We start from the raw sequence: 15,811 nt of genomic DNA, 5'->3' as shown, positions 1-15,811 counted from the left end.
AGGGGAAAAAACAAAACAAGAGAGTTCTCAAAATGAGAAACTGCTTTTTTGTTATATTTGTGTTTTGTTGATCTGGGCTGTTTTCATGTAGCCATCTTGACAGAAGACAGAGTCAGTGTCTTGAGCTGTCAAAGACAAGTTATCACTGAAGAGTGGGCAGTAGCGTTCAGGGATTGCACCGGGAGAACCAAATGCTGTGAATCAGTTGCTAGGTGAGTGTTTGCGGTCTACATTAGCACTTCACCAGTGCAGATTATCACAAAAGCAGCAGGCACAGCCATCCTTAGAGCATGGTTTCGAAAGCCTGTGAACTGTTGCTACCAGTTGTGAGAGAATCTTTGGTATGTTACAGGCATGTTAGAGGGCTGCAGAGCCTAGAGGGGTTCTCAAAGGCAAAAATAGGAGGTAGGTGCCCAATTCCCATTGAAAGTCAAAGAGAGCTGGACACCTAAGTGTGCTGTCTTAGAAAATATACGCATAAATTTGTTTGTGTGAATAATCTGAGCACAGATGACATCCTTAAATGATGCATTAAAAACAGAACCCTCAGCTCAGATCTTGACAGGTAAAGAGCCTTTCAAATGACCTTAAAAAAAAAAAAATAGAATAGAATAGGTAGGTGCAGCTGCATGGCTTTACCATCTTAATGTGACTCCAAAAAATGCAGCCATAAGCAGAGATTAAAGTCTCAGAATCTAGACTCTTCTCCCTTCCACAGCTGACAAATGCACCTTCCAAGGAGAGCGCCGCTAATTCTTTCCTCTTCGAGGCAGATGGGTAATGGGTTTGTCAAGTGTCCCAATGATCAGATTGCAAAGGATGCAAGTTAACACAGACAGTACAGTGAGGACCAAACTTATCCCCACATCTTAGAGGTAAAATTTCAAGCAGATCCTGGCTTGGTTTGGTAGTCAAAAGGAACCTCTTCCTGAGCGATGGGAGACCTCACGAACAAGAGTAGAAAGGTTTAAGAATCTTATCAACCAACAATTCTAATATCCACATCACAGTAGTCACAAGTTGCTTTCCATTCTGACAGATTCTCTTTATCCACCAAGGAAATAGTCTCTCTCTCGCTGTGCATACCTCTTAGGAGACAAGGGGCAGGGTCTACACTAACTGCATCAGCGCAGCTGTAGTGCTTAAGTGAAGATATGCCTCTGCCTACTGGAGGAGAGCTTCTCTCGTCGGTGTAGCTAATCCACTTCCACGGTAGTTATGTCAACGGGAGAAGCTCTCTCGCCGACATAGCACTGTTTACACCTGGGGGTTAGATCAGTATAATTATGTCACTCATGGGGTGTGGATTTTTCACACCCCTGAGCGACAGTTATACTGATATAAAAGTCTGTAATTGACCACAGTCTTAATGCCCAAGGGGAGACAATGCCACCAAAGTGTATTTAGCAAGAGTCTAAAGAGACAACCTCTCACCTTTACAGTAATCATTTGGATCCTCCTGTTCATCATCATCTGATCCCAGGATTTCCTCCTCTTGTTCAGGGAGATCATTCTCTGAATGAGTAGCAGGGCCTCGATGTTGAGTTTCAGGCCTGAGAGGGTATGAACATAAAGGTGTAGACGCATTAGGTTTCAATTCAACAGGAAGAATTGGAGAGGGGATAAGAGAACAGTAGTAAGTGGCCTTCAGAAAACCTACTCTCACATTTAAAGGCTTTTACTCCCAGGTTAGAAATGCCAGGTGGCATATAAACAGCAGCTCTTTCCTCTTCATATCTGAGAAACGCAACTGACTGTTCTCTAGAGGCATTTTTTATAGTCAGAACAAGAAGCGTGCACAATTTTTACAATGAGTTAAAACCCAGCTGATCCCACTGAGAAGTTACTGACCTCAGGAGTTCTTCCACTCTCTTTTCACACTAAAGATTTCAAGTCAGTGAGGTTTTTTAGCAATTTATATTTTAAAGCACTATTTATACTGAATCTGAGGACCATAAATGAGTAAAAAACGTTAATTAGTTTAAGACTGATGTCATGCCCATTACATGAAACCGTCCCCGATTAAGAGGATTCAGTGACATTGCTTGGATACTGCAGTCCCTTCTCAGTGAAGCAGACTTTCACCATCTGCTTTGAGGAGGGGTTGGTATAAACCAGTTAGACTTTAGGAGTCGAAAAGATATCTTGCAAGGAAAGAGGAATTAAAAACTTGCTCTTTAAGAAAAGAATTAAGGGGTTGCCATTTTAAAACCTGTGCCTTTTGTACTCCAATACAGAAGATGAGAGACATTTAAAAGATCCCTCTTTTCTCTTACTAACAACTGAGATGTCTATAGATGAAAATTTCAGAGCCTAGTTAGCTTTTCACCATATATGCTATACTAGGTTGACTGCAGGAACCACAAAATTAAGTTGGTCAGTGTAACTTTCTGGTTCTCATGCATCAGCACAATATTTTGGTTTCCAATGCTGTAGGGGGGTGTTTACAGCCCCAAAAACATTAAGTTAAAATTTGAGTACGACAGTTTCAAAGCCACATATTGAAACTAGCTGTTAATGTCCCTTTAAGGGATGATACCTTCTAAATCCAGAAATACTCAAAGGAACCATGGAAACTGGTCCAGAGTAACATTTTCTCCCCACTTCTCCATTAGTTGCTAGCTGTCAGTGTTCAGTTTATGCTTATTAACTGAGGGCTGCAGGAAGGTCATCATCCCATTGTAATAAAGTACTGGGAAATGCAGAGAATAGGTGCTTTATCAGTTGCATTAACTGTGCCATTAGTAACAGACCGTGAAAGTCCTGAAAAAAGGAAAGCCTTTTGTCTGTTTTAAAGCAAACAGAAAAATACATTTATTAGACATAAAACCTTACAGAGCTAATCAATCTCCTTCACAAAGTTATCCTACCAATCTTATATAATGCACGAGAAAGTATGCAGTCTCTATCAATCAAGTTTATTATGGTAGTAACTAAGGGGCTAACCAAGAACGGTGCCCCGTTGTGCTGGGCACTGTACAAACACTGTAGTAATAGATATATACCATCACTAAGACTGCATTTTTAGAAGTGAAGTATAAAACAAAACTACAGTTGACAAAATATATCAACGCATCTTTTCTTTATAGCATGACATACTAAGACACGATCCAGTCATTTACACTGAATCTTCTAGTCAGTATGAATTAGTTAGTTAAAGTTCTACTGTATTACAACTAGTGTTTTCATAAGTTAATAATTGATGCCTCCCATCCACCTTGCTTAAAATTCTATTCCCACGTTGCTCAAAAAAACAATGATTACTGAGGGCATGTCTACACTAGAAATGTTAGGTCAACTTACAAGCACCGCAGTGGTTCACATCCACAATACCCTCCTTTTGCCAGAGGTGCACATCCTCACCAGGAGCGCTTCCACCAGCTTCAGAGGGGCAGTGTGGAGGGCTGAAAGCACACCTGGCTCCTCGCTCCAGGATGGAGCAGTGAAATTAACAAGAATGACAGCCAACAGCTGATGTAAGTAACAGTTTCTACAGGACACTACCTTGCCCTAATTACGACATAAGCCTCTCCTGGAGGTGGAGTTTTAGGTCAGTGTAGTAGGGCACTTACGTCAGCAGGAGCAAGGCTGTAATATGTGCACTAACATAATTATGTCGACATAAGTTGCCTTACGTTGACCTAACTCTGGAGCGTAGACTAAGCCTGAGGGAAGTGCTGGTTACGTTAGTCAGTACAGTATTAGATGTGGTCTGCAGTTTTAGCTGTTCAGAACTGAACTATAAGAGTCACGTTAGTCACCTTATGACAGCATGGAGCACACTATACAATTTACATTTGCACAAGTGATCAGTTTGGTTTTAATGGAAGGCCATGGGATGCGAAGGCAAGTTTCACTTAACCCTTTCCCATGCATATGCTGCACTACTCATAAGGATTTCAACCCTTTTTTATAAGCTGAACAAGGCAATTAATCTTAGCAGCCTATTAAGACTTATGTAATTTATCAGTATTGCTGTTCTCCAGAGAATCTGACAGTTGGTCTTCTGTATTTTAGGGCATCATAAGGCCTTGTGCTTTAAGAATTCAGCACTTGACAAGTCATGCAGATCACTGGTCCTGAACTGTACCACATGAACATTTCCAGGAGATTACCACACTACAGTGATGCATGCATCTGTATTCAAACAGCAATGATTTCCAATACTGTAGTCTGGCCTAGTTCACAACTGTAAGCTAAAAATAAATGGAAAAAACCCAAGCAGTTCTCTGCACCCTGCACAGCTAGCTGAAGTCTGTCACTTTATTTGGTGAAAATTAGAGAGGGAACAAGTTCGTATGCTACCCCAAAACTAGGCCAGATAGTAAATACAAGAGGACAGAACCAAACTGCAAAGGAACATGGTGTGGCTAGGGCTGTGTTATTTGTATTATCATAGCACCTAGCAATACTCCCTATGGATCAGGAGCCCACCGGGCTAGGGGCTGTACAAGCATAGAACAAAAAGGTGGTCCTGCCCTAAGACAAGACACAGATGGATACAGACATATGGGGGAGTACAAGGAAACAATATTGGTCAGCATGATAGTCAGCTGTCTCAGCACACCAGCAGACTACCCGTTAATTTTTTTTGTAGCCATGGCAAAGTGGAGTTTTAAGGAGGGATTTGAAGAACAACAATGATGTGGCTTTAAGGATGTTGCTCCTTTCGAGGACCAGTTTGAAAACTTAGCAAGTGGATGATGGAGTGAATGATAAATGATGGGTTGGAAGAGGATAGGCCTTGAAGAGGTTTGAAAGTGAAGACAAGTTGCTTATATTTGATGTGCTAGAGAAGGGGGAGACAGTGGAGGGATACAAAGAGGGGTGAGATGGTCAAAGCAACAGGCTAGAAAAATTGTCTCGGCAGCAGCATTCCGAATAGATCCGAGTGGGGCAAGACTGCACATTCAAGGCCCGAGGAAAAAAGGTTTCAGTAATCCAGATGTGCTATGATGGATGAGAGCCATGGGAGCTGTAGTAATGAGAAGGGTTTGGGTGCTAATACCCAGTTTACACCCAGGGAGAGGAAAAACAGCAGACAGAATAGGGAATTTAAATCCAGCAGCCACACCCACCACAGTCAGCCTCCTCAATACTGCCCTAAGATTTTTTTCCCTTCATGTAACTAAGTATTACATAGTTGTTTCAGGGAAGGTGTGGGATAGGGACAAGAAAGTGGGGCCACAAGAAGATTCATCTTAAGTGGTCCACACTGGAATGTTTGAAAACCACTGGTGTACTTTGCAGTGCTCTTCCTGCATCAAGGAAGTGATCAGAAACCACCCAGGCCATTCTGCTGGAAATTTATAACCTCCCCGCCCCCCATCCTAAATGGAACCAACACGGCATGGCTACTGACCATCTGGTGTCTGATGCACCCTAGAGTTTGCATCTCGCACTGTCCCACAGCTGAGATTCAGTCTTGCAAGACATGCCAGTTCTACATTACAGTTAATTATTCCCCTATTATTAGGCACATATGACAGACAGATCTTCATAACAGCATTTAAAAATTAAAAATTCTCTCCTCCAAATCATCTTTGCTCTACTACTCAAATTCATTAGAAGGCATCAGACTCCCCGTAATAGCCTGACTTCTAAAATGCCAACGGCAGGGCCAGATCAAAAGGGGACACTAATATGGTCAAAGTAAGTAACAAGATTAAACTCTCTACTAAATAGAGAACAAGAATTCAGTCAAACCAAACCCCCAAATATTCTCACACAAAAACCTCATAACATGCACCCTGTCTGCATCCTTCACCCAGACAGCCTAGCCTACAAAGAGGAATATAGGGCTGCTGGAGAGAGCAAGAACCCCATTGCCTGTATTTAAAATGAGGGAGTAAGAAGCAGATAGCTGTCAATATGGCAAAAATGCTAAAAGAAGCCTCGAAAGAAACCACACTTGGGTGATATATAGCTACTCAGCAGAATTTAGAGACTATAATTTTTATAACTATCATGCCCAATGCTACACTAAAAGGCACCCTGATTTGAATTTTTATATTTGTTTCCTCTACCTCCTAATTAATCAAGAGTTAACTAGATTTGCAGCTTGCCTCTGCAATCACATGATCAGATAATATTTTAAGGAAGAAGAAAAGATGACGTCGAGTTGCAGTATCCTAAGGCAAGCGTGAGAGCTTTCATGGAATCCACAAAAGTCTTCATCTAGGGACACAAGAGTCCTTTTCCCCCCTCTAATGAAGCCCTTAAGAAGAGCAGTAGTTCACGCAAGACAAAAGAAAAGCCTACCTGCACGAAGCACGGACTCCCATTGATAGAGATACCCCTGAAGATGAACCAACAGTTTTCGAAAGAGCCATTAAAAAAGAATCAGCTAGCAGATTGTTCAGGCAGCAGAGGTGCACACACCACTGGTGGAGTGCTGGCTCTCCCTGAAAGCAGCAAAGCTTTGTGCGAGAGGGAGGGAGAAAAAGGATTTGTCTCCACCACCTAGCTGCAGATGCATAGCACTGCATTGCAGGTAAAGGGCCTTGCAGCAACACTGAGGGGGTTGCTCTCAGCTGAGCTTTCTGCAAATTTAGTCATACTCTGGGTTGAACATAAATAGATTCACCAGATTTCCTTGATGTTTACCTGGTTCTACAGTCTTCCCCTGAAGAAATGCTGAATTCAGTCAGATTCAGTTTTATCTTCCTGAACTGAAAAAGCCTCTCCTGATTTTATCTGCCTATTCGACAGCCTTTTATGGGACCAACTTCTGTTGGAGTGAGAGAGACATGCTTTCGAGCTTAGACAGAGCTGAAGAAGAGCTCTGTGGAAGCTTAAAAGCTTGTCTCTCACTGACAGAAGTTGGTCCAATCAAAGATATCATCTCACCCGCCTTGTCTGTCTATCATCCTGGGAACAACATGGCTACAACACTGCATATTCAACAGTCCACTAGATTCACAGCTTCCAATGAGCAAGAGTGTCATTAACTGCTGATCGTCCAACCCTTTTGATATAGAAACCCCAGGGCAATAAAGCAGGAAATGGAGGGTGTTCAAGGTAAGAAACATTTTCTTAAGTTATTCCAAACTCCAGCAGCTGTGGCTACAAAAAGAACTCCTCATCCTTTGTTAAATCACACAAAGATGTGAGAATGTTCTAAATCATTTAAAAATATTAACTGGACATAGCTTTCTAATGCCAGGTGTTCAGCATCTTTCTTGGATGCCATAAAGGTATTTCGGCACACATTTATCTTCGGCTTTGTGGAATTCACAAGGGAAACAGATCAGCAGAAGTATGACATTAATGTACAATTTCTGAGTTTGTTGGCAATTAAAAATGCTTTCTGATAGAAGTACTTAAAATTATACACTATGGATCTTACTCTGTAGTACTTACTGAGGCAAATCTCAATCAGTTTAAGATTTCCCCTCATGAAGGACAGTAGGATTGGGCTCTTATCAATATTCAACTTATAGTCAATACTGAAGAATACTTAACTCCCTCAGTAAATTCTCAGTAAATTACTCTTTATTAAATTAAAAGGCAGTGTTGAATTTACTAAAAGCTGTCAAAGCCACTTGGCAACATCTACATATCAGAAAAGTCTTAGTTATATGCAGTATTTTTTACACAATAGCCATAAATTACTGTGTATTTACAGAATATAACACACAATTACTCCATCAACCTCTGCTGTTCATTGCAAGAGTTCTGGCTCCTTAGCTTCTTGTGGGAATCTACTAGAAGGGCATTCAGGTTTGGCCATCTGGTGAGAGAAGGCTGAAAGGGATCCTTTTACTTATTCCCCAACTGCTTAAACTAGCCTGAACAGAGAGGTACAGAAAAGGTAAAAGCTTTATCTATCAGACACCCTGCCTGCATGGAACCTTTTCTTATTCTCCCACTGCTGTTGCTCCATTGATGTTATCAACAGTAGCCAAACACTAGAGTAGATTGGCCACTGGTACCGCTGTGCCATCTACTTCTGTTCCGAGCTGGTCTAGGTTAGTGGTCTCTATGCTGTTAGTAGCAGTAGAACTGCACCACAGCTAGTACAAAGGTGCAAGATTTCTAGACTTGCCAGCATACACAACCTGAGTTTACTGGGCTATGTTTGCATTTCATTATCACATCTAAGAATTTTATTTTCTGAACACCCACTAGTCAGGAGCTAGAAAGGCATTTAAACCTTTGACCAAAAATAAAGGAAGGACCGGTGCCTTTTTGTAGCAGTCTTGTATGAAAAATAAACTTTCAACAAAATGTTCTCCCCCCTTGGAAATATCAAAAATGCTACATCTGTCTTCTCTATTGTGTATACCTGTTAGTGGCTCAACTGTGAAAATGGCTCTCGTGCTAAATGGAGGGATACAGTGATGAAAGCCAACAGCTTTTCCCCCACCAAGTGTTGTTACACAAGTGCTAACTAAAAAGTCACACCATCCTTCCCTTACCCTCCTTGTCAAGTACTCAGGTTTCACTTCCATAGTAGCTGCAATGGAACTGTGCAACAGAGTTTCACCGTAGATGAAGAACCCATCTTCCCCATTTTGCAGGTCACCTCTCAGAGGCCATCAGCCCCATCTATACAAAGGTGATGAAACCTTTGAGTCATTTGCTAGCCATGAGTTTAAGATTTACGTGAAAGGTTTTATCCCCATTAAGAGAGACTTCAGTTGAACAATCTTCAGAGTGTAGTAATTAATCCAGCATAAACTAAGGCCTGGCCTGCCCTTAAACTAGATTGACAATAGCCATGTTGGTCAGGGGTGTGAAAAAAAAATATGCCACATGCTGTAGTTTTGCTGACCTAACTCCTAGTGTGCACACAGCTAAGTTGACAAAAGACTGCTTCCATCAACTTAGCTACTATCCCTTGGGGAGGTGGTATTCCTACACTGATGGAAACAACTCTCCAGTCAGCAAAGGCTGCGTCTTCAGTATGGTATTATGCTGGCACAGCTATGCCAGTCTAGTCTCCCCAGCATAGTCATAACCTGAGTTACAAGGATAAGGTATTGCTACTGACTCATTCTGGAGTTCTTCCAAAAGGTCAGAGTCAATTTCCACCTTACTCATCTTGCCCATGTTTTCTCATGTCTGTATGCCCTTCGCAGTAAGATCTTGCTTCACAGGCAAGATGTTAAAAAGGTGTTTTTACTTTTTTCCTGGAGGAGACTAAAGCCTTTGACTAGGCTCTTAAACCTTGAATACCCATCCCACCTTTGCTTTTGACATTAGTACATCAGGTCAAGTTCTCCCCAAGAGAACGACGTCTGCCTAATTGCTGTTTCTTAGAGCACCTGCAATGAGAGAGGCAAGATCTTATTAATGCACATCCAGTCAAAGGAATGCCTGCTTCTGTTGCCAGCCTCCGCGCTTTTCTTAGCCACAAGGTTTGCAAAGCAACATCGAGATCTCTGCATAAATTTGACAAGTCATTATTGTTTGGACTCAGTCCTGTAGTACAAATTCAGGTACGGCATTACAGAATGTGTTTCCAGGTTAGGTGGACATCGCTCCCTCTCCTCCCCCCAAGTTATTTTTCTAGTTTAAGGAATGTGTGTGTGTGTGTGTGTGTGTGTGTGTGTGTACACACACACGTTTGTGACACCGGTACTCTCCTACCACTTTGCTACCTTGAAAGTTACATATGTACCTTTTCGTTACAAGGTATGCTTAGTCCGTTTCACCTACATCCTTGAAACTTTTTAAATTTGAAGGAGCTGGGGAACCAAATATAATTCATACTTTATGAAGCAAAGTTACCATCCTGTAGTTCTTGTTCTTAAATATTTTGTAATTATAGGCGATCCACCCACTCTCCCATAAATTTGGCATAAGTTTTTATTCTCCTTCCCTTTTGTTCAAACACAGAATTGGTAGTTACAACCAACAAAGGCAGGCCTGTGACATCTGCTGACGTAGTTTAACAGTTTCAGAACTATAAAGCCATAGGAGTTCTATTGTCAGGAGAAGAACTCACAGGTGGGGAGATATTCTAATAATTCATTTTTGAAAAGCTATGTTTCTCACAGCAGCCAACGCATACAAGCACTTTTGTTTAGTGGGAGTTCAATTTGAAGATTAGAACCACTGAATTCCACATTAAGATTGTGCTAATGTACACATAAGCAAAATGATTAAGTTTCTTGTTCCTCACTCCCACTCCCCCCACAAGCAGTTAATAGTTCTACAAAATAAGAACTGTCTGCCATATCAGCTGCACAAGCTGTGAAGAGCTTCCATGGAAACCAGCAGAGTTTAATTTATGTCTTGTCATGTGCAGTTTGATAACGACTTTTGTATTTGAATGAAAAATCTTGTGGGCAAGTCACCAACTTTTGACATGTGTTCTGAATGCTTCTGGAAGGTTTTGCATTGGTATTAACTGCAGAGAGCAATAGGAAAAACCTAATCCAAAGCCCTAAGGGAGGGCAAAGCCTTCAAGGAAGAAACTGAGGACAAACTTGAGAAGGTCAGGACCAGAAGATATTCCAAGGGAAATAGAAAAGAGATGAAGAGATGTAATAGAGCAAAGTGAGAAGCCATCATAAATACCATACTCTTGTACTCCTGATTTCTGTAAACTCCCTGCTTACCAGGGTGCGAAGGTGGAGAGAGTGAAGCTGACCGACTTGCATCTTGTGAGCCCTCAATTAAGTAGTGTTTGTTTTGGGGCAGAAAAGTGACTGATCAGACCCCAGTGCATCCCAAGAGCCTTACCTGCAGGACTATGGGTAATTGCCCACCACTATTTTAGATTAAATAAATGGGAAATTGTTTTGTGTCACAAATGCTGTGTCTGTTTACGCTAGTTGAGATGTTTCCTCATCACTGTACTACCACCTCTGCATCTCCCTGGTGGTAGTAACAATGAGAGTGCTAGGGTGACAGGACACTGACACCCTGTTTCTATCCCTAATCTGCCACTATCTCCATTCCTGCCACTCAGAGCAGACACGCACACCTGGCTCCTGTCTACCCACTGACCCTCCCCAAGCAATCCCCTTTCTTACTTCTCTGAATCCCATTGTGGCTGCTTCCTCCATCTCCTCTTGCTGCCAGTGACTGGGTGAGGAGAGAGGGTTGGTGAAATTTGATGGCATTAGCTTATTTCAGTTAGTAATAACAGTCAGATTCTAGACTAATTTAAATGCATTTGTGGGTTAAACAGCATGATAGCTGAAGTTTTACTTAGATAACAGATACAGATCACAAAGTAATGGAATTTTCTCATTACAGAAATTGGCTCTCAACTGACAGAAGCCTCTAAAGCAGGGGTCGACAACCTTTCAGAAGTGGTGTGCCGAGTCTTCATTTATTTAGGTTGTGTGTGCCAGTAATACATTTTAACATTTTTAGAAGGTCTCTTTCTATAAGACTTCAATATACATACAATAGTTTAATTATAAAGTAAATAAGGTTTGTAAAATGTTTAAGAAGCTTCATTTAATATTAAATTAAAATGCAGAGCCCCCCGGATCGATGGCCAGGACCCGAGCAGTGTGAGTGCCACTGAAAATCAGCCTTCGGCACATATGCCATAGGTTGCCTACCACTGCTGTAAAGAGTCATCATTGGCTCAAATGAATGTGTGTGTCCACAGCAAAAAGCCTTTAGAACACCTACAAAAGTGCTTGGGCATGCCAGGAAAGACTGAAAATATAGAAGAATATTTTGCATTGATAACATCTGTCAGAGGATCTCAACGGGCTTCACACAGAAAGTTTCCCCAATTTTACAGATGGGTGAACTGAGGCACAGAGATTAGTGATTTGTTTGAAGTCCATGTGAACCAGAATAATCAGGAAGAGAACTCAGACTCAACTCCATTCCTGTTTTAGCCACTATAGTCATGTGGCCCCTGGCATATCAAATAATAGTACACTCCAATCCAAGTACTGCATTTATTTTTAGTCCCTGTATTTTAGTGCTGTTTAGAGTAGGGACCATCCTTTATTCTGTTTGTACAGTGCCCACCACAATGGGGTCCTCCTGGTCCACCACTGCAGCTCCCAAGCACTACCCCAACCAAAGCTAAAATTTCACATATCAAGCAATTTTGGGTGCCCATCTTGACCCCTTAAGTGGCCTGCTTTCCAGCCAAGTGACAAGTGCCCATCCTCTGGAAGTCAGGTCCCTTTAAGGTACCTCACACTAGGCATTCAAAATTAGTTACTTTTGAAAATACAGGCTACAGTCAATATTAATGAAGTATAGAGAAGAGCAGACGACCTTCATAAAATGAGACTTCAAAACCTAGGATCATTTAGCCTAAGGGAAAAATAACTAGGTAGATGGAACTTGAGGTACACCTCTACCCTGATAGAATGCAACCTGATATAACATGAATTCGGATATAACGCGGTAAAGCAGTGCTCTGGGGGGGAGGAAGGGGGCCAAGGCTGCGCACTCAGGCGGATCAAAGCAAGTTCAATATAATGCAGTTTCACCTATAATGCAGTAAGATTTTTTTGGCGCCCAAGGACAGCGTTACATTGGGGTAGAGGCGTATTAAGCTATAAATGGTCCAGTGAAAAAAGTCAACCCCTCATTCACCTTGTCCCATGACAAAGGATCACTCAATTAACCAGTACATTCAGAAATCAAAAGGAAATACTGCAGAGGATAATCTACAAAAAGACTAATCAAATACTATAGCTATATAGTCACTATTATTTGTAGTTATTCATGCCAATGGTAATAAAATTCCACAGTCACGCTGCCTTTCACTCCCTGCATACACAACACTGAGTACTTCGCATTACAGTTCTCTACTTTTTCTGAAGCATCAGGTATACACCACTGCAGGAAGCAGGATATTAGATTTGATGAACCAGTAATCTTATCTGGCATGGAAAGCCAGTATGCTAGTCAGTAACTGGGACATACACCCATATAGTCAGGTGCAGGTCTGTTCCAACAGTCTGACATGAAGAAAACTAGCAATCAGGTTAAAAAAATCGTCTGTTTATACTGTGCTGTGGTTCGAGGAATTCAAAATGGAACAAACAGTTCTTTCTACAACTGCTTTGAATTTGAGTGAATTTTTTAGTCTAATTTTTAACCTCGAGTTTTAACCTCAGCAGCATTGCACAACAGATTTTTCCTCACAGTAGATGGAAGAGAACAGTTCTATCTTCTGAATGTTTGCAATATAAACTGCACTGAATAAAAATATCAAAGTTCCCAAGCAACAGACTATCAGAAACCTCAAATATCTAGTTCTAACTATTATAATTTACAGGAAGTACACTTAATGCTCAAGACTGCGCACACAGCATGACAATTACAGATGTAATCTACACTTCAGAGAATGTGCAAGCCCAGAAAATTTCAATTAAAATTGGCTCCCTGTTAAATTGACTTTACAGCTGATGCACTTTTGACAGCTACAAAGTGACAACAGCCAATATATGCTGGTGATATCACCTTGACACCCACCAATTCCAATTCTAAGTCACAGCACCGAATCTGACCCAGAACAATAAAAGTACCGGAACTCCTACAACAAAACCAGGACATATTACAATATAAACAATATGATAAAAGTCGTATCAAATTAACCTTGTAACATGATCAAAGAATGCTATTGCCTTAGACATGTTCTTACTATGTATCACTGCTGTTATAGCTAAATTTAAGGATACTCACGATTAGCAGAGCTGAAATTAGATTTTCCCATTGTATTTTGATTCATGGGAATTCAGGTCACACAGATATATGCTGATTTTGCAGTGTCTCCACTTAGCCTGCTCTGTTTCCCATGACCCAGCAGGCTAGTGACAAAACTGTTTCTTGCTGAAGCACAGAGTTTTTGCAAGTTTCAACACATTAAAGAATCACAAACACTAAGCTTAGCAGGTGTAATGTCACAACCTGAATGCCCTTGCTCCAAACAAAAGTGTTGGCATTCATATGCATTTTTATTACCAAGTGCTCTATTGATTATGGACGAATACATATAGAATTTTACTGGAAATGCATTGTGAAGCGTTCTCAACCTCAACCCATCATTACCAAGGATTTAAAAAAAAGAGGACACTTTGTAAAACTGCTGTTGTACAGATGGTGCCTTGCAACAATGGAGGATAAATACTGAGGGAAAACATTGAGGGCCAGATTCTACTAATCAATTTCAGTGTGATTTCTCATGGAGTAAAGTACTCAGTGAAAATAAGGGGAATGGGGGAGGGAGGTGGCAGGCAGAATTTGACTGGGCGATAGTTTTTCAGTGGGTTTTTTTCCAGTGAATCCTAACAATCAAACAAATGCCAGAACTTCCTATAGTCAGCAGTTATGGAACTGACTGACTAAAAAGCAACAGAGGGTCCTGTGGCACCTTTAAAACTAACAGAAGTATTGGGAGCAGATTCAGACTAACACGGCTACCCCTCTGATACTTGACTGTGACTAAAGACCCTATACACGGTCAAACATTCAGGACACCCTCAGATAAGTTAATGACTTTCCTGTTTGGTCACCAGTTACTAAAAGACTCTGTGTATCTGATTCCTTACCTCACTCTGTATCCATTCCTTCACCCTAAAGCAGGGGTCTCAAACACACGGCCCGTGGAGTTATTTCCTGCGGCCCGCCATAGGCACCAACTCCACCGGCAGCCGAGCTCCCTCACGCCCTCCCTCTGAATGCACTGCGTCCCTGCTCCTCCGCCTACCTCCCAGTGCTTCCCAGGACTTTCCAGGAGGGGGGGGGGAGGAGCAGGGAGACGGCGCTCTCAGGGAAAGAGATGGGGCTGGGGATTTGGGGAAGGGGGGTGGAGTTGGGGCAGGGACTTTGGGGAAGGGGTTGGAATGGGGGTGGTGAAGGGATAGGAAGAGGCATGGCAGGGGTGGGGCCTCATGGACTAGACAAGCAGTCTGAGGTATGAAGTTCAGCATGTATGATTCTTTGCTGTGAGTAGCTGGGAAGAATGTGTTAAAAGTAGCAACGTATTCTGTATGAATAGTTACTTTAAAAAGTTCCTGCCATTACAGCTATGTTGATAGACTGTTAGCATAGATCATGTGTTACTGACCACATAGGGAATAGTTACAGGTGTTTATATTTTATTAAAGCCCCTCTTCGCATTACAGTTTTAAAAGAGTTGATACATTGACTTTTAATAGTATACTATATTACTTATAATTTTTGACTATACTTTTGTATTGTTGTATGAAAAGGTTTCAGTGATGCGGCCCTCGGGCCAATGTACTAGTCCTCATGTGGCTCTCGTGGTGATTTGAGTTTGAGACCCCTGCCCTAAAGTATATATTATATGGTTAATGTGTCTAGCAGCCTTCTCAATTAAAAACCTTTCAACTGATGGCATCAGAAATTTAACGTCTACTTTGACAGCTTTCGTTTCAGTTTAACTAAGGGCTAGTAACTTGACTTTTTAGATATAAAGAGCTCTCCCTACCCATCCTTTATATATCCTAATTCAAAAAGTTAAAAAGCAAGTCCCGGAAAAAGGTAGTAAAAAGATTCACATTATTTGTAAAGCAAGAAGTGGTCACCTTCTGGACAATTACAATCTAAATGGCTCAAATAAGTTACTGCCTGCTCCACCCTAACTGTATACAACACTACCACTGGATTGCACCCTCCCAAGCCTCTTTACCCCTCTTAAACACATAGGAAATACCATAAAGTGAAAATAGTTTCTATTGTGTAACTTGAAGCAACAGGTAAAGAGAGGATATTGTGAATTTTATGTGACTTGTTGCAATACAAGTCATTAATTGTTCCATTAAGTACACCTCTACCCCGATATAACGCTGTCCTCAGGAACCAAAAAAAAATCTTAAAGCGTTATAGGTGAAACCGCGTTATATTAAAC

At 41.4% G+C, this 15,811-nt stretch overlaps 1 protein-coding gene across 3 annotated transcripts in view; it reads right to left on the bottom strand.

The window, feature by feature from the left end:
* SRPK1 (SRSF protein kinase 1) overlaps positions 1-6,370 on the bottom strand; it is a 30,142-nt gene extending 23,772 nt beyond the window's left edge. For 2 of the 3 annotated variants that reach the window (XR_004645382.1, XM_034767465.1), the window contains exons 1-2: positions 6,262-6,370; positions 1,435-1,553 (exon numbers count right to left, since the gene is read on the bottom strand). Coding sequence is in view for 2 of the 3 variants with exons in the window: in XM_034767465.1 (XP_034623356.1) it covers positions 1,435-1,553; positions 6,262-6,332 (190 nt within the window). In the remaining variant the exon portion in view is untranslated. The remainder of the gene's footprint in view (positions 1-1,434; positions 1,554-6,261) is intronic. The other variant, XM_034767466.1, reaches the window with a different exon arrangement.
* Between the last annotated feature and the right edge of the window lie 9,441 nt (positions 6,371-15,811).

The sequence above is a fragment of the Trachemys scripta genome, chromosome 4 (genome assembly GCF_013100865.1).
Source record: "Trachemys scripta elegans isolate TJP31775 chromosome 4, CAS_Tse_1.0, whole genome shotgun sequence".
Taxonomy (NCBI): domain Eukaryota; kingdom Metazoa; phylum Chordata; order Testudines; family Emydidae; genus Trachemys; species Trachemys scripta.
This window is presented reverse-complemented; position numbering and strand designations above follow the sequence as displayed.